Source organism: Aythya fuligula, chromosome Z, assembly GCF_009819795.1.
Source record: "Aythya fuligula isolate bAytFul2 chromosome Z, bAytFul2.pri, whole genome shotgun sequence".
Classification (NCBI taxonomy): Eukaryota; Metazoa; Chordata; class Aves; order Anseriformes; family Anatidae; genus Aythya; species Aythya fuligula.
Window position 1 is genome coordinate 43,441,376 of NC_045593.1, and position 24,018 is coordinate 43,465,393.

At 40.0% G+C, this 24,018-nt stretch overlaps 1 protein-coding gene across 2 annotated transcripts in view; it reads right to left on the reverse strand.

Moving 5' to 3' along the window:
- Window positions 1–833: 833 nt before the first annotated feature.
- The window catches only part of FRMD3 (FERM domain containing 3), a 153,118-nt gene continuing 129,933 nt past the window's right edge, over window positions 834–24,018 (reverse strand). For both annotated transcript variants that reach the window (XM_032206751.1, XM_032206752.1), the window contains one exon: window positions 834–2,783. In XM_032206751.1, the coding sequence (XP_032062642.1) occupies window positions 2,188–2,783 (596 nt within the window). In that variant the 3' untranslated portion in view covers window positions 834–2,187. The remainder of the gene's footprint in view (window positions 2,784–24,018) is intronic.

Sequence of the window (24,018 nt, forward strand, 5' to 3'; positions counted from 1 at the left end):
GCACAGGATCTAACTTTCTTTTTTAAACATAATTGCCAGACTTAATAGGAGCTTGCATGGAATCTTGTCTCTGTAGTCCAGCAGGACACCAGTTCTCACAGCCTTCACCACTCACAACTTTTCTGACACCCCTGCTTAAAAACAGTATCAGTGAATAATTTCCTGTTAAGGCCCGATGTCTACTTCAGTTAACTCTCCATTTCTATTAAGCTGAATGATATTTGGAAAGAATCATTTAACGACAAGTAGCACAGGATAAAATCCTCATCAAGTATCTAATCAATAACTATTCTTATGTGGAACAGAATGTCAAGAAAAAAAAAAAAAAGTGAATAGAAAAAGGCAATTGTTCAATTTAGCCTTTGTTGCTTGTGAAATGAATAGCAATTGAAGAGTTTTCAACTGAGAAAAGGAACTTTTAAGCCCTGTAACTGTTTCATTCTTTAAAAACTGGAGAAGATCGGAAAGGGAAGGAGAAATCATGTAAGGAAATCATCAAACTAGATATTTGCAAAGGCTTACATGAGAAAAACAAGCAAAACCAATTCTCTGATATCAGAAGTAAAGGAGTTTACTCAGTAGGAATTAAGAGATGTGGTTACAATAAGTTAAATGTACTTCTAATATAACAGCCTCATATATGCCTCCAGTTCATAATTCTCTAAGCAGGAGAACAACTCTGAGGCTGAAATCAGAGTTCCCTAGTTTAAATATGAGATACGTCTGCACTAAGATCTGGGGACCAAAAAAATAAAATAAAATAAAATCTCTCTCTTTTTAGATAGAAGCTCTGTGGTGCATGAGGGCCTTCTAATGCTCTCAGCTATTGACAAGTCTTTTTTTTTTTTTTTTTTTTTTTTTTTTAAGTATATTCTCTATGCAGTACTGGAATAACTAGATACAAAACCATGTTACATGAAACAGCATTAGGTCCTGTAACTGGGCTCATACTAATAGGGCAAGAGGGTAAGTATGCTGCTATATGTAAAAGGAAGCATATCAACACACACAGAAAGTATGTTGTCTTGGAGATTAGTAATATAGGGCATCAAGGATGAAGATGCATCTGCTAAAGTGTTTAATCCTTTAACTGTGAGTCAGAAAGTTTTCATGTCAACTGTACAGTCTAAAGTTTTGCTTTAAAAAGGAATACATGTTTCTTCTCTAACATTTTTAAAAGTAGGTCACTCACTCACCTACTGATTTAGGTAGAGTTTTAGCTTTTTTTTTTTTTTAATTTTTATTTTTCCCCTACTTACTATTATCTTCTTCCATGTTATGTACAATAATCTACATTTAGACTGAAGACTCACTCTGTTCCAAAACATACTTGGACTATCTTATAAAGACTTTCTATAGCACTGATATAATGTAAGACAAACTAATGTAAGGGGAAGAAGGATCATTACTTTCAATTCTGCTCACTTCCCCAAGCTTTACAACTATGCCTTTCAGAAATTCTTCTGAGTACTCGGTGTCATTTCACCTCCCCCAGGTAGACCCTACTGAACTTGAGTGAACTTTCTATGTACTTCCCAAACCACTGTCTCTCTTATAGAGTTACATATATATTGAATTCATTCATTCTCCAGCCAGTAGGTTAAAAACAAATAATTGCTAAAACACTAAAAATATCCTATGTGCCCTTCTGCACTATTCTTACCAATCTGTACAATTAAATAACATCAGAAGTTATCTTTTGCTAAAAATTTACCAAAATATTTTAAACACATAAAAATGTAAAAAACAAACAAACAGAAGAACAAACCAAAAACAAAAACCCAGCATAAACATTGCTTGTATAGGCATTGGTTAGAAGAGATTGCTGCACTAAGGAGTATATTCAAAAAATGTTTTCTTTCAGTTTCATTAGATTTAGCATCATGTATTCTAAGGTTAAAGACAATGAACCTTATTGTTACGCCCATCTTGTATGATGTAACAGATGAGCAGAAAATCTGAAATGCAGTTAAAATAAAGCTTATTTTTGGTTACTGAAAGGTGACAGTATAAGCCTGAAACTAAAGGAGTACTTTAAGTGTGTAAAGGAAACATAAAAACCTGAGGAGTCTGAAATGAACTGAATATGAAGAGAGCTACCTACTGATGGCCTCAGGGGCATAATGAAAAGCTGCACTAACTGAAATTTTGAATATAGCCCTTAGTTGTGTCATATTTCTTTAAAATTTAAAAGCTTCCCAGCATGTCACGAATGAAGTTTATTTTGCAAGCTACCCACTGCCTAAGCGGGCAGTAATACTCAATATGAAACTGCTGAAACTCTGGCGTCTCACGGATTTCGTGGAGAAAAGAGATCTGAAGGTCTGACTCCAGGAGAACAAGAAGAAGAGGGAACACAAACAGTAACAGTCCAAGGCCTACAAGCAGAAGTCTGGAGAAACTCTTCACAAAGGCATTCACCTCTATGTTGCCCATTAGAAAATCATAGCTCCACCTAAGTGCTCTTCGAGCTTCTTTCAGTTCTTCTTCTTCTGCGATCATAAAGGCATTTTCATCTGCATCCAGTTCCTCAAATGAATCTGTATCATCTTTCTCATTCTCTGCTCTTGGACAGCTATCAAAAAGCATATCGATCTCATCATCAACCGGTGTGGGCAGCAAGCTGGCACTGGGATTGTATACCAGTTCTGAGATGGTTAAGGGTTCCTCTTTCATTTTCTCTTCCTGATTATTAGCAAGATCAACATTCTCCCCAGTGTCTTTAACAGGGGAGCTGGAAATCACAGGGACCGAAACATCATCTTCCTTTGGCAGTTGGATACCTGAAAGAGAGATTAAAACAGTGATCCTAAATTTCTGTTTCCCTGGTGGCAAAACTCAGCCTTCCAATCGCATTTAATGTAGATTGGAAAGAAGATTCTATGATCATTTTTCATATTAAAATCTGACCACACACAATTAGCAAACACTGGAAACACCTTTTCAAAACTGCATCTGTGCCAGAGGAGGACATCTTTTACAACACTGCCATATACCAGACCTGACTAAAGTCATCTGATGCATCTACCACTAATAACAGTGTAACGCAAACAGAAAATACAACAGTTCATCTTCCATGGACAATCAGGTTTCTGATATAAACGAATACCTACTGCAGATGTGCATTGCTGCTATTTGCTTTCACAATATTAATAAATCACAACTTTCTCTTCGCTCATCTGAAAGAAATAAAGTGATAGCATAATGGCTGAGGTTGGGACTTTTCAACAGAGAATGACATTAAAAAGAGACAATAGATTGTCATGATAAATTAATATTAAAAGTAGATAAAAGGAGAGGGGTCTGGAACACCATATGGGGATTTGATATTATTGAAACAGATTGAAAATGCCTCACCTCTTTAATGAGCTACCCCTCATATCTCATTTTTCTTCCAGTAATCTTTCCAGTCCTCATACTCAGTCCCTTTCCTCTCTCTCCTTCAAATTTCTCTCCCCCTCACAAAGAAATCTTTCTTAGCCCTACTTGTATGATTATTTCTTATGAGTCAACTATCTGCCCAAACTCTGTCCTCTCAGGACTTAATACCCTTTTTCCAGAGTAACACTAGCAGCAGTAAGTCTTGGTGTCTGGCTGTTCTGCAGCTACATGAACACTGCAGTGATTCTTCTTAGTTGTCAGCTGGAGAGGAGTCAGCTGGAGGGGCAGAAAACTAGGCCCAGGGATGGGACAAAGTGATGGGAGAACAGTTTAAAATTTATACCATGTCTGACACTCATTAATATCATCAGGTGCCATCTACGAGCAGAAGGAACAGACCATTCACAGTGCTATGTGCACCAGCAGTATATAATATCACTTAGTACATGTCATTTTGTGATCTCCATCTCTCCATTCTTTATAAATGACTAATCCAGATGCAACATGGAGATAAGGATATATCAGGTAAAACCAACACAACAAGATTATATGACTTATCCAACAAGTAACCCAGGAAAATCACAGCAACTTAGTATTTATAATTCAAATTAGCCCAGTTCTTTGATTTTAGCAACAGAGGTCTGCAGAAGATGGAGTACTGACATCACTAAGGATTAACTGCAGTTTTAATGCAGTAAAAAATAATGTTCTTAGGCTTTAAAATAATGTGGTATAAAATAATATGTATTACTACCGAAAAACAAGTACTAAGAAAAGTAATACATCTCCACTGTTAATTACAATAGATGCATCATGGTTTTCAGTGTGAAGTAAAAAAGTCTCTGCAAACTCTATTACAGCTTTCTATTTAAGAGCAACAAACATTGGAAAAAAGTATAACAATAATTTAAAAAAAAAAAAAAACAACCATGATGATAACTTTGAGATGAAGGAAAAGAAGCATGACCTGAACCATGTTATAATAAAGGAATGCAGCACTACTCTGTAAAAACAACACAGAACAAAAACCAAAGCAAAAATCCTGGTCATAAACACATCTACAGTATAAGAAGATATACAGCTTACATGCATTTTGGATTACATTTCTAAGCTAAAATTTTACATAGTAACTCAACTATAATTAACTAAAATGCTGCCGAGAATGCCACTTTGAAAGTAGAAGCCTCTTCAGATTTTTCTTGAAAATGTCAGAGATTTTTTTTTAATTATTAGACTAAGAATTTTAGATGCACTGTATTGAAATGATGAACTTTATTCCTGAAACCTACTTGCCCTCTATTGACTAGATAGCACAAGAATATTCATATGTCACTGGTTTCTTGATCATTAAACTGAAAGCAAGCCATAACTGTATTTCAGTAGAGTAGGTGATACTCAGTACAGCCTAGACTTTCTTACTGTTAACACATTTTGCATTTTTTGAATGACAAGGTCTTAAATTTATTTATTTTTAACAGCTACCATACTCTCGACAGGACATATCCATGATAATCTCAGTTTTATAACAACTGATGCTAGAAATGTGCACTAACAGGTCACCCAAACACAGACCTATTCTGGGCCAGACATAGGAACATGATCACACTTCCACTAGAGCCCTAAATACTGAGGGTTTTCAGCTATAGGTTTTTATTCATGCTGCATCCCCCTCATTGGAAAAAATAACTGCAGAAAACCTGTCAATACACAGCTAACACATCAAACTTTGTAGAATAAACTAAATAAACAGATCAATACTTTGCAAGATGGAGTTGCAGCACTGGGAATTTTAAACCTAGTTAAAATATATCCTCATGAAAACATCTGCCATAGTATGATGTGCCTGAGAGTTTTCACACACACACACACACAAAAAAAAAAAAAAAAAAAAAAAAAAAAAAAAAAGTAAGCTCTACAGCTCCATTAACATGTTTTCCAGCCTATCAAGTAGATAAGTAAGGTGTGTAGTTACCCCAGCTTATAGACTTGCCAAAAACTGGGTGAGTGATGTCACGTAAATATCTTTTAACTTTAAAATTATACTGAAGTTGATATTAGCTGGGGGCTGGGGTGAAATGCCAATAAATGCAACATATAAAATATATAACATATTACAAATATGTTGAAAAAGACACAAGCATTAACAGTAAAACTACAATTGAAACCTACTTACATTAAAGCACTCCTTAAACAAGCCAGCTTGCTCCTAACCTGAAAGGACAGCTTTCTGGATCCCCCTCCTAACTCAATGCTTTGTGCCCCATGTTATATTCATCAGAGAAAACCTCTTCATTATACAGCACAATTGTTGGGAAGCAACACCCCTTCAGCAGAGCATGATAGATGTTACATTCATTTTCCCTATTAACTCTTCAAAATGGCCCAGGCAGTTCTCTGCCCCCATAATTTATTATCTTTTCCTACTCTCTAGGAGATAAGCTGGCCATGCTTCCAGGTGAGGTTTCACACCCTGGCTAAAGGTTAGCTGCAACCAAAAAGACCATTTCTGCTCCCTTTCATTTGATGCCTGAGTGAGCCCATATGTAAAGCTAACCTAAGAAAACAACTATTTTTGTTTGTTTGTTTGTTTTTCTAGGTTAAATCTCTGATGATTTTTCTTCCTGAATTGGCTTCTCAGGTGTTCTCAGTGATGGAGAGAGAGGAGTGCTCCTTTCACCAGCTGCAAGACAGCAGACTGTGCACAGCTGAAATGAAGCCTCGCCTTCAATAAAGAAAATGCAGATGTCTCCTCATTAGCCCAATTTGACTGTCTAACTATTAATTTCTTGCCTCAAGTACTCTGTCCTCTCCTATGATAGCCACTCCAGAATTTCATCACTTTTTGAAATGAAGTAAGCATTGTGCTGGAGTCTTTGCATTAAAAAATATACTTGCTACAGCCATTGAGTGTATACAAACTGACTGACACTAGACCCAACAGTATATAACCATTAAGAGGTAAGAAAAGATTTGGGAAGATATTTCTCCTAAGCATATTGTAACAGCACGTACCGCTGGATCATTAAACCACGCTCTGGATCTATTTCAGAGTGCATGCACAATGCCTTGAATATGAAAGCCAGATTTTTTTAAACACTGTAGCCCAACACTAAGCATCTACACATACATGTATATGTAGATACAGAAGCACAACAATTTTCTTTTCAAAGGTGCTTTTCACTTTCTCTTAATAGAAGTAAAAGGTATGTTGAGACACTTCAGTATGGATTAAAGGACCTACTTTTAACCTCCCAAATTCAAGAATCCTGGCTGTAAGGCTCTCTATACCTGCTTAGATGCAAGGTCAATATTATAGCTGTTTATCATGTTTCTCATCATACAGAGGACAGCTGCACCTACTCCAGAGAAAGGTCACCCCAATTTATGGTTCTGAGCCTTCTCTCCTTCCCCAGAGTAAATTCCAGTGTGCATAACACGCATAGTGAACATAAACAAGAAAGATCATATTAACTTCTATGAACATTGCTTTTTTCTCCTATATCTGGCAAACGTCCTTTCACTTTGTGATCAACCTGTAGATAGAAGGCAGCAGAGCAACCTTTTCAGATCAGTGTTTTCTGAGGGGACTGTATTAAAATTGCAATGTGGCACAATTCCAAAGCGTATATCAACTTTGTAGTCCATTATTTAGCTTGAGCTGGTAACTTAACATATAATCAACATAATTACAGGAAGGTACACACGAAATTAAAACAATTACTACTGCCCATTATTCCCACCCATTCTCTTCATTCTCTTTCCCTAATGGAGTACTAAAAATAAAAATAAATAAACAAAAACACATCCTAATCCATAGACTCAAAGCAAGAGGAAAAAAAAGGGGGAGGATTTTCAACTATTTTACCTGTTGTGAAACATTAAATCAAAACTCTATTTTATATCAGCTTGATAAAACTATAAATAAATGTTTTAATATAAATATATGAAAACTCAGAGTGAGCACTAGCTGATGCTGTTGTAAATTCATTTGATATTTTAAAATATATATATAAAGCTGTTATTTTTATTCTTTCATATTTGATATGACACTGCAACATTTCTCAAGTCAAGGCTTGAAGAAACAATTAGCTATTAATCAGGGTGAAAGTAAGCCCACAGCAAAGTTCCAGTCACAGTACACATATATGTTGGGCCACTCAGACTTTGATGATTTCAAATGACAAAAGTGCAATGGCATATTATCAGTTTCAATGCTGAGATGTCTTATACAGGCATGAGAATATCACAATAAAGCACCAAAATTCAAAATTGTTCTAGACAACAAGAAATATTCCACTGACACAAGTTTAAGAAAGGAAAAATATTTTCAGATTTGCTTTTAGAATATCCTTTATGACAATCAGTTATCCAAAGTAATGAATCGAGGTTTAAAACAAGAATTCCTCAGTCTCCCAATGGAAAGAGGAAAAAACCTGAAGTAAGCCTGAAGCCAATATCCTTTAACTAACTCTACAAGTCTGCTGCAAATGCTTTGGTCTTATTCAAACATAACAATTACTTTGCTGCCACTCTTATTGGGCTACAATTTGGAGATGGATTTTGAAAAGTTTACTGTTTTTTAATAATAGTTAATATTTATATTATATTCAGATTTCAAGGAGTCTGACTCAAGTATTAAATTATATTTAAAATCACTCCTTTCTTCAGTTTTTAATTTTAACTGAAATTTACAGTCCATAGCTCAAAGATTTAATACCTATTACTGGTATTACTGGTATATCAGGTAAATCATCAAAAGAAGCACAGCCAGCAGGTCAAGGGAAGTAATTCTCTCCCACCTGCTCTGCTCTCATGAGACCCCACCTGGAGCACTGCATTCAGCTCTGGGGCCCCCAACATAAGAAGGACATGGATGTATTAGAATGAGTCCAAAGGATGATCCGAAGGCTGGAGCACCTCTCCTACAAAGACAGGCTGATAGGGCTGGGGTTGTTCAGCCTGGAGAAAGCTCCAGGGAGACATATTAAAGGTGTTCCAGTACTTAAAGAGGGCCAGCAGAAAATCTGGGGAGGGACTCTTTTGTCAGGAAGTGGAGTGATAGGCCTAGGGGGAATGGCTTTAAAGTAAAAGAGGACAAGTGTAGGTCAGGTATGAGGAGGAAATTCTTTACTCAGAGGGTGGTGAGGCACTGGCACAGGTTGCCCAGAGAAGCTGTGGATGCCCCATCCCTGGAGGTGTTCAAGGCCAGGTTGGATGGTGCTTTGGGCAACCTGGTCTAGTGGGAGGTGCCCCTGCCCATGGCAGGGGGTTGAAATTAGATTTAAGGTCCCTTTCCACCCAAACCATACTATGATTCTATATGATAAATAAGCCCAATGTTACTTACATATCTACAGGAAAGATTTGCTATACTTTTCTGGCAACAAGACAAATTTTACAGAGCCAAAGAGATCTCATTACGTGAGCCAAAACTCAGTACTTCCCTTTCACCAAATACTGGGATTCCTCCAAACCTCTAACTTGCTACTGCAGATAGGAACATGAACAGCTGAATAAAACACAAATTTACAGTGGTCATATGCTATGAACACGAATATGTAGGAGGTCTGACATAAATGTTGCCAGCAGCTAGCATCTCTAAAGGAGCCAAAAACAGCAGCTGAGGATTCACAGGCTGAAGGGCAGCCCCAGCCTCCTCGTTCTTAAGAAGCTGCAGTTGCCAGGAATACAACATTCTAGAACAATGTATACTGTTATGAAGAAAATTCAATTCATCCCTTGTGTTGTGGCTGGATATACTGCACATAGCTTTGCTTACCAGACATGCGAACACAATTACGTATCTGTAAAAGGACTTTAACTTTTACAAGAAGAAGGAACAAGTATAAAGATTTCCTTCTTTTAAACAGAGAAGTGAAAAAAAACAGATTCAGTCCAGAAAAAAAGAGAGCAAATGGATTCTCTGCTGGAAATACTTTTTATGAGTGTGCAAAGAACTACATCCGTCAGGCTGCAATTGGAACAGTTCCTTCCTATGCCTTTCACCACTTCCTCTAGAAATATTGCGTATGCCTTACTTAATTTCATTGCAGACATAATTCATATGTACTATTCATCAAATGACTTGAAGGAGGAGGTGACTTTTTCACAAGAATAAAATGCATGGAGATCACAAAGAAAATGTAGGAAAGGGAAACAGAATCTATAATTGCACTCAAATATTTCCCTGCATCTACATCAAAGCAAGATCTGCATCACAGCCAGATGTCCAGCCCTCAGAAGTAGGAGACCATACCCTACCCACATCCTGTGCTCATATAAAACACCTAATCTGGCTTTGCAAGGAAAGTAAATCAATGACAAATTTTAGTAACTCCTTTTCAGGCAGTGACCTGGAAATCTTGCTGGCAGTTCCAGTTAGTTTTATTCTTTCTGCAACTTCTAGAAGGCAGTAAAGTTCTGTCATGACTGCTCACATCAGGTGCGGACACTGTGACTCGAAGGCATCTCAACTGGCCCCACAATTGCACTGAGTCACAGTGTTCAGCTAATGCCACAGTTTGTGCAGCCCCCAGAGGCTCCAGCTCTGGTATCTACACCCTGCAATGCACACCCAATGTGCAGAAATAAAAGCAAAGCAGAGCATGCAGTGCTCTGGTTTTCTGAGGTCTAGCAACCCTCTGCCCTGGAAGGAGCTCACCCCAGCACTGCTGGCCCCATCCAGAAATACGATTTAGCAGTGAAAAGGTTAAGGTAAGTAGCAGGGAGGGTGAAATGTCCATTGTGGAAAGAGGAATGAAAGAGGAAGATTTGTCTGTCAGCAGATTATAGAAAGGGGAGAAGCTGGTGAAGAGACTGCAACCACTGGCTCTCTAGCGAAAGGCCAACAAGAGTGAGGCTGCAAAGAACTGGCACCAATGTGAAAGCTTAACACCTGAAAAAAGGACAAGTGGGACATTTCAGCACCTTCATTGAGTTAGAAGAATACTTCTGGTGTAAGTCAGCATTGTTCTGAAATGGTCGCATGCAGAACAGTGCTCTCCCAAGGAGCTATGCCTTCCCCTTCTACACAAACTAACCACAAGTCCTTGGCTTTATATGCTGATTTTATACCCATATACACCAACAAGGCTAACATCCTGTAAACAGCATCACAAGATCAAGGTTTATAAAAATCATCATAGCCCCAGTGCACAAGTCCATTATTAAACTGGCATCTAATACAAGACAGCTTGCATGTATGTATTAGGAGACAGCATTTAACTGAGGACATGAATGCAAAATACATGTAAACAGTAATGCTTTTTCCATTTTGCTACTGCTTTTTGAAATGAGGGAGTTCAATGAATTCCCACAGTTAATAGAGCTTTCCTTGAATGGTAATGTTATGAAGCATAGCCAGCCAGGAGCTGCTGCAATTCAGAGACAAGTCGCTGCAAGAAGCATGTTCTCCCATACCTGAGATGCTTGCTGCCTTCTGATTTTCAAATGTTACAAATATGACAATACTCTGGTCTTTGCCAGAATATCATGAGTTAATTCTTTTGTAAATACCTATTTCTGAAATGAAGATTCAATATCAACAAGACATGATTTTATACAAGTGCATGAGTAACTGACATCTGTCTACTCATATATGCAAAAATATGAAAAGTAAACAGTATCACAGAAAGGATGGAGAAACAAATTTTGAAATGCCACACTTCATTAATGAAGCAGAGGTATATAGATTGATGGGTGGACCAACCCCTCTTTGGAAAACAAATCATTATGGTATAAAAACAAATAAAAATCTTAGTTGTGGTTGCTATCCAGAGCGACACTGAATATGTTTTGTTCCTTGGGTTCCATTCCTTTTATGTATAATGAAAAAAAAAAAATCACACACCTTTTTTAATTTTTGGTATTATTATTCAGCATATTATATTATTCAGTACCTAGAAAAATAACATCAAAAAAGTTATGGTCTGTCAACCCAAGCCACTCAATTGCAGTAAAACTAAACTGTGTCAAGTACTGTATTCAGCCAATATTCAAACTATGCTATGAACCTATCTCCTAACTCAAGAACTATTCAGTTTGCTAGAAATTATTAATTTTTAAAGTAATTCTCCCCCTATGTTAAAGAAAACTGCAAAAGTAAAATTCCAGTCATTCATTCATTAGCAATTAATGAATTAGTCTACTGTTAAAGCAATATATTACAACAAATCTCGTTTAGTTTTTTTGTCATTCATTCTCCAATCCTCCTGTCAGTAATTCATCATTATTCTCTGCTGTACTCAATGTAGTATTTCAGTATTTTCAATACAGTTTCTTTCCAAGTGACCAGGATTAGCACAACAAACTATGGAAAAAAAAATATGTATATATATGAGTAAAATAAATTTAAATTTACCAGCCCTTCTGGCTGTGATCTTGGAGCCATGCCGCAGTAATCGAATACACACTTCCTTGCTACAGTGGTTAACCATCCGTAAATGAATGCTTCTCTTGGTTTGGATTTTTACAAGGCATTTCACCATTTTGGTTATGAATCCCTGTTCTCAAAGTCTTGTAAAGTCTCTACCCATACTGTCTCTGACCTTTTATTGCATTTCCACTGAGTTTTAAAAGACTAACTCAAGTCCCTCTCAATGAATCAAATGACAAGCTTCTAACATGGACAACAAAAATATCCCAGCAGGGAACAGAACGAGAGGTTATTTTTAAACATTTCCACATGCCTCATAACGTACAATACGAACTTCCACAGCATCCATCTCAGTTAGCAGTTGCTAGCATAACAGCTGAATCACACACACATAAGCATAAAAATATCCAAGGCATCAAAACACAGTGCAATGAAACAAAAGGCCAGCATTTAGGGGCTGTTTTTCACAGAACAAAATGACACTGCAGCCATTATTTTTCTAATAATAATTTGATAACTGATGTTAATATCCCCAGTGCTACCTGGAAAATACTTGTGGAAAATGTAGAGTTACAAAAGGAAAAACTCCATGCTATGCTTAACAGCCTTAGTCAATGAGATGAAAATGCTTTCATGTCAAGCCTAGCATCAAAACTAACCTGCTTGCAAATAAACAAGAAGAGAAAAATCCTAAGTTTGGGAAAAATGTCTCTCTGCATATGGGCTCCAGTTCTCAGTTGTGCATAACTGTTGAATGCCTTCACATTCACCAGAGAAAAGTGTTGCTTTAGAAGGCTGGCCATTTCTCTGCTCCTCTGCAGAAGGGGATCTGCAGGATCCTAAAAAAGACATGACACATAGATGCTGACTGCTGATAACTTGCTCCAGCTGGAAGCTGGAATGCAACCACGTGCACAGTGTCATGCTGTTCCAGTGGGAAAGGAGCTCTTACCAGGTTCGCTGAAGCCACAGAGAGAAGGGGTGTACAGGGGGACAGTCTCTCACTTCCCCAAAGACTTACCTTTAATGTTTGTACTGCTTGAGTCTACTACTTGGCATCCCTGTTCTCTCTGCACCAAAAAAATAATGACACACATGCAGATACATGGGAAATAAGGGAGGAAGGGGAACATAGTCCTGCAAATGTGTGTTCTCTTATGAAAGATGTCTACTTCAAAGGAACCTTTTGGAAAGTGTCTTTGTGGTGGCTCCCTTCCTCTGCCTCCCAGGCCCATAATATGAATATGAATATGCAGCAGTTCTCGTTTTCAGTCCTTCCTACTGCAGGGCAAATGCTCAAACACAAGGAAAAGCCTAACTGAGGACACAAGGGTCACCTGAAAAAGACTGTAAATGGCTTCCAACAGAAACACATTCATGTGCGTAAATACATGTATATCATTTATGTTTTACATAACCATGTTCTTATAAGAAAGAAATGACTGAGATTTCAAGACATTGCCCACAAGACCATGTATACAAAACTGAGGGTGATTTATGTTGAAATACTGTAGCTGAGTCAATGTAGTGGGTTTACGTGGCAAGGTTTTGGTAGCAGGGGGCCATAGGGGTGGTTTCTGTGAGAAAGATCTAGAAGCTGCCCCATGTTTGGGAAGGGCCCCATTGTCTTCCAGAGCTGAGCCAATAACCGATGTTGTTTTGCGCCTCTGTGAGAACATATTTAAGACAGGGAAAAAAAACGCTGCACCACACACGGCAGCTGGGAGAGTGAAGGGAGTGAGGAACAGCCTTGCAGGCGCCAAGGTCAGTGTAGAAGGAGGGGGAGAGGTGCTCCAGGCGCCGGAGCAGAAGTCCCCTGTGGCCTGTGGTGAGGACCATGGTGAAGCAGGATGTCCCCCTGCAGCCCATGGAGTACCACAGTGGAGCAGGGTTCCACGCTGCAGCTCATGGAGGAGACCACGGTGGAGCAGGTGGCCCTGCACCGACGGAGGCTGCTGCCTGTGGAAGACCCCTGCCAGAGCAGATTCCGGGCCGGACCTGTAGCCCGTGGAGAGGAGACCACGCAGGAGCAGGTGACCTGGCAGGAGCCAGGTTGGAGCAGTTTTCTCCTGAGGGATGGACCCTGTGGTACAGACCCATATCTGGAGCAGTTCTGGAAGAGCTGCTGCCTGTGGGAAGCCCACACTGGATCAGTTCATCAAGGACTGCATCCCGTGGGTGGGACCCCACAGCACAGGGGGCGAGAGTGACCGAGAAGGAGCGGCAGAGAAGAAGAAGCGGCAGAAGGTTATGATCAGGCTGTAGACTGACCATAACCCCCATTCCCTTGTACCGCTCGGGGGAAGGAGGTGGAAGAGGGTGGATGGGGGGGAAGGTGCTTTTGGTTTCTTTTCTTTGTTTCTCACTTCTCTAGCTTGTTAGTAATGAGCAATAAATCTTACTATCTTCTTATGCTGAGTCTGTTTTGCCCGTTACAATAATTATTGCGTGATTTTCTCATCCTTATCTCAACCCTTGAGCCCTTTTCACATATTTTCTCCCCATTCCTCTTTGAGGAGGGGGAGTGAGAGAGCGGCTGTGGTGGAGCTCAGCTGCCCACTCGAGCGGAACCACGACAGTCAACAATTCTTTGTCTCTACTCTCTCAGCAAGTAGGGATTAGGCTCTGTTTCTGGAGACAGAAAAAATACTTTACATGACCTCACACTGGCAGTGAATCCTGCATAATGGTTGGAAGACACTTGTCAGCAAAGATTTTTCAGAAGAGGAATGTGTTTTTCTCCTGCAGGACTGCCTGGGACTCTTTTTTTTTTCCTCCAGCAGACAGACAGGAAGGCAATAAACCAGTCTTAGTAACTATTTGGTTTTGCAGCTCTGTCAGCTCTCCTTCCTAAGTTGCTGTTATAGACCGATACAGCTGAAATGCTAACCACTGGCAGAAACTGTTAGAGAGACCCTTACCATTCAAGTAGAGTTTCAGGGTAGGTTGAAAACAGCATATGGTTTTGTAACTTCTCTTAAAATCAAAACAAAGTATTTAAAAAAGGAAAAAAAAAAAAAAAAAAAAAAAAAAAAAACAACTCCCCAGAGCAAAAAACTATGATGAATAAAACACTCCTCAAAACTGATCTGATACACTTCCCATGCCAATGAAAACAGCGAACAGGTGTGATGGTTTCACCCTGATGGCTAGCTAAACTCAAGCACCCTGCCTTGCTCCATCCCCTTCGTCATCAGGACAGGGGAAGAAAACACAATGGAAGAGGGCTCAGCGGTTAAGAACAGGCAGGTCACTCATGAACTATTGTTAAGGACAAAGCAGACTCAATATAGGGAGATTAATATGATTTATTGCCTATCACTAGCAGACTAGAGCAGTGAGAAACTAAATGCAAACTAAAAACACCTTCCCTTCATCCAACTTCTTCTATTTCCTCCCCCTGAGCAGTGCAGGGGAATGGGGGCTGCAGTCAGTCCCTGATGCTTTGTGTCCACCACTCCTTCATGGTCCCTTTCTGCCCCTGCTCCACCTGGGGTCCCTCCCACAGGAGTTTGACCTCTTCCCCAGCTGAGCCTGCAAGGGCTGGCCACAGGCAGCAGCTCTTCAAGAACTGCTCCCATAGGTCTGTACCATGGGCCATCCATCAGGAGCAAACTGCTCCAGCATGGTGTATTGGGTTTAAGTGGCTCTGGTTTTGGTAGCAGGGGGGCTGCAGGGGTGGCATCTGTGAACAGAGCCCAGCAGCTGTCCCATGTCAGGTCAGGGCTAGCTCCAGCCAGCTCCAAAAGGGACCTGCTGATGATGGCCAGAGCTGAGCCAGGGAGCAACCCTTTGCACAAAGTGCACAGTAGAGGAACTTACAAGGAACAAACTTTATTCCATAAATGAGAATCATTAAAATTTACCAAAGAATTAGTACAAAACTATAATATATGTGGCCTGAGCTAAGGATGCTCATTTTGGCCTCAACTAAATTTAATTGAAAATTAGGAAAATGTAATTATCTTGCAGACCACAGAAATCTAAAAATATAACTTATTTTATTTAAAAACTCACCTAAGAAATCTGATGGTTCCCAACATACTGCAATTTACAATTTTTTGTTATATATGCGTGCACACACCAGATACCATCAGTTGACAGGAGTAGTGATTCCACCCATTTCAAGGGGAAAATTCAAGGGGAAAAACTGGGTCATACAACATGTGTCATGCAATGACACAAGACATTTCATGATTCTCTCTCTGACATACTAAGATAAATTTTGTCTTTTTTATCCAACAGGTATTATTTTAAAATTTTTATTATTTTAATATTTAACATTATTTTGTTATTATTTTAAAAACAAGAATGTCAAAAGATTGTGTATTAGTTCCACTGTACATAAAGACTTATCACTAAAACCTTTTTCTGATAAAATTCAATACAACAACACTAATTTGTGCACAGGAGAAAAGTGGACTATGCTATTAGCTACAGTGTTCTTGCTGTATAGATATAATGTGTGAAGATATACTTAACATTATTTTGTATTTTACTAGCATATTTTTAATATTTATGGGACTATAATAAATAAGGGACCAATATTTCACATTAATGCCTAAGTTGTAACCACAGAAGTTCCAGATGCCTGTGCTGTGGAACTGAAGCTTACAGAATTCACACACACAGACAACCAGACATACACAGTAGCTCATTCCCATATATTTGTTGGATGCAACAAAGACCACAATCTCGTTGCAATCACAGAGGCGTGGTAGGACAGCTCGCACGACTGGAATGTTGTCGTGGAGGGCTATGTCCTTTTAGGAAAGCCAGGCTGGGGAAGCCAGGGGGTGGGGTTGCCCTTTATGTGAGGGAGCAATTACAGTGCACCCAGCTCCACCTGGGGGTGGGTGATGGACAAGTGGAGAGCTTGTGGGTGAGAATTAAGGGGTGGGCTGGTATGGGGGACACTGTTGTGGGGGTATACTACAGGTCACCAGATCAGGAGGAGGAAGTCGATGAGGCCTTCTACAAGCAGCTGGTAGCAGCCTCGTGATCAGGGGCACTGGTTCTCGTGAGGGACTTCAATTTTCCAGACGTCTGTTGGGTAAGCAACTCGGCCAGGTACACACAGTCCAAATGATTCCTACAATGCATTGAAGACAATTTTCTGACGCAGGTGGTGGAGGAGCTGATGAGGACGGGGATGCTCCTGGACCTTGTCCTTACCAACAGGGATGGGCTTGTTAGGGATGTGAAGGTCAGGGGCAGTTTGGGATGCAGCGACCATGAGATGGTAGAGTTCAAGATGGAACTTGGTGAAAGAAATAAGGCTAAAAGCAGGATTGCTACCCTGGACTTTCAGAGAGCCAACTTCAACCTCTTCTGAGGCCTGCTTGGGAGTATCTCATGGGCTAGGTTGCTAGAAGGCAAGGGTGCATGTGAGAGCTGGGCTACATTTAAACAGCACTTCTTCCAAGCTCAGGATCGATGCATCCCTAAGAGTAAGAAATTGGGGAAGAGGGGCAGGAAACCTGCGTGGATGAGCAAGGAGCTCATTGATAAGATCAAAAGGAAGAGGAAGGTTTATGAAATGTGGAAAAAGGGCCTGTCTTCTTGGGAGGAGCGTAAAAGTGTTGTCAGAGCCTGCAGGGACACAACAAGGAAGGCTAAAGCCCACCTAGAGATGAGGCTTGCAAAAGAGATAAAAGATAATAAGAAGGTGTTTTTTTGTTTTGTTTTGTTTTTAAGTATGTAAACAGTAAAAGGAAGATTAGGGATAATGTGAGTCCCTTGCTGAATGAGGGGGGTGTCTCCTGGTAACGGGAGATGCTGAAAAGGCAGAGATACTAAATGCTTTCTTTGCTTCAGTCTTTGCTTCAAGGACTCCCCCTGGGGACTCCTTGACCCTGGAGGGAGGAGAAAGAGTCTGGGAAGTGGGGATCTCCCCCCTTGCTGACAAAGGAGTGGTTCAGGAGTGTCTGAGTGGGCTAAACACACACAAATCCATGGGTCCCGATGGGATGCATCCACATGTGCTAAGGGAGTTAGCAGAGGTGATTGCCGAACCATTCTCTATCATCTTTGAAAGGTCCTGGAGAACAGGAGAGGTGCTTGAAGATTGGAGAATAGCCAATGTCACTCCAGTCTTCAAGAAGGGCAAGAAGGAGAATCCGGGAAACTACAGCCCAGTCAGTCTCACCTCTGTCCCTGGACAGGTTTTGGAACAGTTTGTTATGGATGCCATCTCCAAGCAATTGGAAGAGAAGAAGGTTATGAGGAGTAGTCAGCATGGATTCACCAAGGGGAAGTCGTGCTTGACCAACCTCGTTGCCTTCTATGATGGCATCACCAGCTGGGTAGATGAGGGGAGAGCAGTGGATGTCATCTACCTTGACTTTAGCAAGGCTTTCTATACTGTCTCCCATGACATCCTGCTAGCAAAGCTGAGAAAGTGTGGGATAGATGAGTGGACAGCAAGGTGGATTGAGAACTGGCTGACTGGCCAAGCTCAGAGGGTAGTGATCGGCGGAGCAGAGTCCGGCTGGAGACCTGTGTCTAGCGGTGTTCCCCAGGGGTCGGTGCTGGGTCCTGTCTTGTTCAACATCTTCATCAACAACCTTGATGAGGGAATAGTGTCTGCCCTCAGCAAGTACACCAGTGACACAAAGCTGGGAGGAGTGACTGACATGCCAGAAGGCTGTTCTGCCATTCTGCAAGACCTGGACTGGCTGGAGAGATGGGTAGGAAGAAACCAAATGAGGCTTAACAAGAGCAAATGTAGAGTCCTGCACCTGGGAAGGAACAACCACATGTATCAGCACAGGCTGGGAGATGACCTGCTAGAGAGGAACTCTGAGGAGAAAGACCTGGGGGTCCTGGTGGACGACAGGTTGACCATGAACCAGCAGTGTGCTCTCATGGCCAAGAGGGCCAATGGGATCCTGGCATGCATTAAAAGGAGCACGGCCAGCAGGTCAAGGGAGGTGATCCTCCCCCTCAACTCTGCCCTGGCCAGGCCTCACCTGGAGTACTGTGTCCAGTTCTGGACTCCCTGGTACAAAAAAGACAGGGATCTCCTGGAAGGAGTCCAGCAGAGGTCCACAAAGATGATACGGGGCCTGGAGAATCTCCCCTATGAGAAGAGGCTGAGAGACCTGGGTCTGTTCAGCCTGGAGAAAAGAAGACTGAGAGGGGATCTCATCAATGTGTATAAATACCTGAGGTGTAGGAAACGGAGGGATTTGGCCAACCTCTTTTCAGTGGTTTGTGGGGACAGGACAAGGAGTAATGGCCACAAGATGGAGCACAGGAAGTTCTGCACAAACATGAGAAAGAACTTCACAGTGAGAGTGATGGAGCACTGGAACAGGCTGCCCAGGGAGGTTGTGGAGTCTCCTTCTCTGGAGATATTTAAGGCCCATCTGGACGCCTACCTGGGCTGCCTGCTCTAAGGAACCTGCTTTGGCAGGGGGGTTGGACCCGATGATCTTCTGAGGTCCCTTCCAACCCCTTCAATTCTGTGATTCTGTGAAAGACTCCATATTTTAAAGGAAAGATATTGTTAATGCCAGGTAATTGCCATCAATGTTGTATTTTATACTTCTGTGATACACAAAAGTAAGTTTAGTAAAATACATAGTCACTGAAAATTTTTATGTAGCAATGAATATCTGTCAAGCACACATCTTTTATTGACAGACAGATACTGAATAAATGGTAAGAGCTCTCCATACACAACTCAGATGCATAGACATACATCTTCATACGGAAAAAAAATACATATATTAAAAATGTCATCCAGCTCAATGAGGACATCTAAAAAGTGTGGAACTCTATGGGGAAGAAAAAATTAAGGAGCATTTAAGGAGCAATTAAGGAGCATGAATTTTAACCAGAAGGAATTTAGAATGAGTCCGTACAATCGTCTATCTCTTTTCTAAACTACAGTTTGAGGTAGACCAACCAATCACTGAAGCATGCTACTTCCACTTTGATTGCTCCAAAGGCAAAAGTTAATGTCACCAAGAAAACAATTCCTGTTTGAAACCTGAATACACGTATATCAAATGACTTAGAAGAAGTTTTCATCACATAGCAAAACCACACCTCTGAGTCTTAGAGATATTATTAATATAACATATCTTAATGTGTATTAAAGATATAGTTTTTAATTTGGGGAAGTGAACTACTCAGGTGAAACCTTGCTTGCAACTGATGCTGAGAAATCCAAAGACAATAATCACCAAATTCAAAATAATTGCCAGGTGATCAAGAAAAGAACTAATCTACATCACCAAATCAGTGGAAGAAGGCACCCACACAGTTACTACAGCAACACCAAAAGAAATCTAACGTGTTTAATTGAACCGTGGTGAAACATATTCTAATGAATAGGGAACATGGAAAGAACCTAATGGTTCTTTCAAAAATAAACATCTCAAAAATGCACTTTTTTTTCTTTCATTCATTTTATTCTTTCATTTTTGTCATTCTTCCACTTCTTTCACTCATTTTTTCATTATTTTCTTTCATTTTTTTCTTTCAGTTCCTTCATTTCAAAAATGAACATTTTTGAATATTCATTCAAAAGGACCTAGTTTGGCCATCTGTGACAAAGAAATTTTGCAAACACTCCTCGATAAAGGTGAAACTTGTGTAGCAGAGTGCCTTTAAAAGAACATCTTTATGGTAGAACATCTTAACAGTAAAAAAAGGTAAAAATGACCTCTCATACGTACTAAATTCAGTTACATACAATAACCTTTATGCAGGTCAGTCATTTTATGCTTTATCTGTACACTACTATACCTCTTTCCTGCTCCTAGGAAAGAAATCAAAAGTCAATAACAAGGAAAACATGAAGAATTTTAAGCAGTATCCACGAAGATCTGAGAACTGACTTGCAAAACCTAAGGCATTAGTTTTCCAAAGACAGACATATCAAAGTGGAGAAGGGAAGCACATACTGCAAGAACGTGGTAGAGATTTGAGAAGCTCAGGTGCTAGAACCACACAAAGACAGAGCAACATTAGAGGGAAATAATCAGATGTCAGAAGCTGTGATGCTAATGCACAAAACAGCTATTAAAAAAAAATAGTCTGGAGTCTCATTCAATTTCTGTAAATGAAATACAGACATCAGACAGTGCATGAAGCCACAGATCAGGCCACAGAGAAGAACAAAAAAAATCAGTGGACAAAGGAACAAAAGTAAAATGTTCAGGATGTCCAAGGAGAAAAAAAAAAAAAAAAAAAAAAAAAAAAAAAAGGAAATATTACCATTATTTCTGGAGATAGTTCATCTCCTTAGAATACCTCAACAAATATCTGTTAGAACCAGGTGGAACTAAGTTAAAGACAGGATGTGATTAAAATGATATAAAATGTGTCATCATTACCAGAAAGAAGTCTATAAAAACATTAATCCAGAGGCATATTGTTTTCTGTTCTTTTTTTTTTTTTTTTTTTCCCCCTGTAAAACCTGAGAAATCCTGAGAAAATCATGTCTTCAAAGAATTTTAAAAATGCATTAGCTGTAATATACTCCAGCAGCAGGTCTACTGCAAATTAGAGGGTTTCTTCAGGGCTTTCATAAAGATCAAACAATTTAACTGATCAACAAATTAAGAATTTCTGGCTAGTTCCTGATGCTGTCACAAAACAGTTAAAAACAAGGAATAGTAGGGTGATGGTTAGTTCAGATGAACTTGAAGGTCTTTCTCAATCTTAATAATTCTATGAAATACATCATCATCAGTCTTGTAGCTCTTCTTAACCCCATTTTCTAAGACAAATTTGGATACTACACATTGGGCTTGGCATCTGAAAGTGACTGCACCATCAGTGGGGCATCAGCTCCTTGATCCTGAATCCCAGTTCTGAAATCCACTGACATTTGGGTGCAAGTGTTATACACAGAAGCCAAATACTATATAAAGCTGACATCTAAAATGCAGATATTCTGAGCTTTCACCAATTGGCACACTTACTGTCTAATTTGATAAAAGAGATACTGTCTGGTGTCCAGCCTCCTAGCTAATTCAGCTGTGTAATTGTGATTTTAAAAAGGAAACAATTATGCTTAAGTAAGAATACTAATTCAAATCTGTTTAAGTTCATAATTGGACACCTGTGTACAGCCTGTAAGGGCAGAATGAAGAATTGCGTCTTGAGCAACGAGACATCAACAGACAAGCTCAAGATATTTTTGCTGCCAGTTTAACAAATGCCTGTTTTCAAAACCTCTTACGTAAGTGCTAACTGCTAAAAAAAAAAAAAAAAAAAAAAAAAAACAACAAAAAAAAACTACTGTAATGTGTTGCAGACATCTAGTATCCTTCTTCCCACAGAGAGCAGTTGTTGATGACCATTCTTTAGTGAGCATACACTTTCTTATATGTCAGCAAATCCACTGGACAATTTGGGATTTTTGGAGAACAGTTTCCCTTCAGCATGACAGATGGAGTAGATTTGTAAAGTTGACATTTCATAAGGAAGGATGGCTGGGTTATAGTTGCTTTTTAATATTTGGTTGCATCGTGTTTTTTGTTTTTTGTTTTTTTTCCTCCCATCTAAAAGTATTATCCTAAGGATAACAAGGCAGGTTGCTCACAATCCCCTACAGACTCTGTTGGCATCATTTCTGAGTAACTTGTTCCCTAGCAACATCAGAGTAATTGACACTAAATCTTCCCTCTTACCCAGCATTTACTGTTTGTTCAGCTTCATACCTTCAGACACAGCCAACTCAGAATTAATCTCTCCAGCAGTTTAAGGAGCAGAGATGCTTATTCAAGAGAGCAATTAAAAAGGGTAACACCACAATCATTGTATTTTTGGCCATGCAATTTGCTCATAATATGTGAAGCTGATATAAAATTAAGAACAAATAAGTTTTGCTCAGTTAAAAGAGGAAACTATACACTGCTCTGAGTCTGCCCAAGGCATGCTCTGGTGACAGTGCTCTTGTCAGCCTTGCCAATGAGCTGCCTGGCCCTTCCTATGCAGCACAGTGCAATGCCCTGTCAAGGTCTCTGCCATCAGCAGCTGGAACATCACACGCATGTGGCCACACCTTGCAGAAGTATGTGCATGGGTGCTGGAAGCTACATGAGCCAACCCACACAGCCCAGAGAGAGCAGACCCACCCTGCAGCCGCCTCTGGCATGGCTGCACTGTGCTCAGCAGCATTTACAGGCACTTCGGAAAGCACCCCCAGACTGTCTGCCCCAACCTCAGGCCCCAACATCTAGAGAGATACCAAGGCTGTTTTACACGTGTAGAACCCTAATAAAGTCTGCCAGTGTGGTTCAGTCAGTCCCAGGACCAGCTGCCTTCCCCTCCCCTGCTGACAAACTTTTGCTCCTGCCCTTGCCTTGAAAAAGCACTTTGACTGGTCCTCCCTGATGAGCCTCTTAAAGGTTGAGCCAGCAAGAACTGGGGCTCTGTACAGTTAGGGGTTGGCTTTTTATTATTATTAATATTTTAAGTCCTTGTGTCAGCTCACTCTGAGGTGATTAGTGCTGGTGCAAGGGAGAAGATGGGAAACTAGAGCAGAAGGATGCATGAGTGCACGTGGGGAGGTTGGAGAAGGTTGCAGCATCAGTGTCCAAGCTGCAAGATCAGCTTAATCTGTAGTTTGAACAATATAGTCAAGCTCACTGCAGGGTAATACCATACAAGAGCTAAGAACTGTTACTTAGCAGCTGGTGGTATTTAACTGTACATACATAACATGTTCAACAGAAAATTCAACAACAAATATTTGTATTGAATTGTAGAAGAACAATCTGCTCACCTAAAAGGAAACATGACTTTCCAATTTATGTAATCTATGTATTTGAAGCATAGCCGCACTCCCTGATGAGCATACAGCAATGATTAGTCAGCAGTTTCCAGAAATGGATTTCACTGTTTAGGGTTGTAAGTATAGAACAAGCATCAAGCTGTTATTACTCTTCAGTGGTGGGAAATGCTTAGCAGGAACACAGTAGCTTGATACTTGGCTTCCAGAAAGTGAATTCTCACAAGATACAGGTATGTCAGAGCATAGGTAAATAAGTAACTGTTAAAATTAACTACCTGTCATCAGCTCTTACTAATAATAATTATAATCCAAGTACACAGACAATTAATTCCTCCTATTCTTACAGCATTTTGGTGATGAAACTCCAAAGAATGAACAGAACAGGGTGTCACATATGACCACTATGAAATGAAACTCAGAACATACGCCCATGGAAATAAATTCACTTGCAAAACACTCAGCTGTTCTGTTTCCCAAGAACTGACCATAATAAACCAGCAGTAAATAT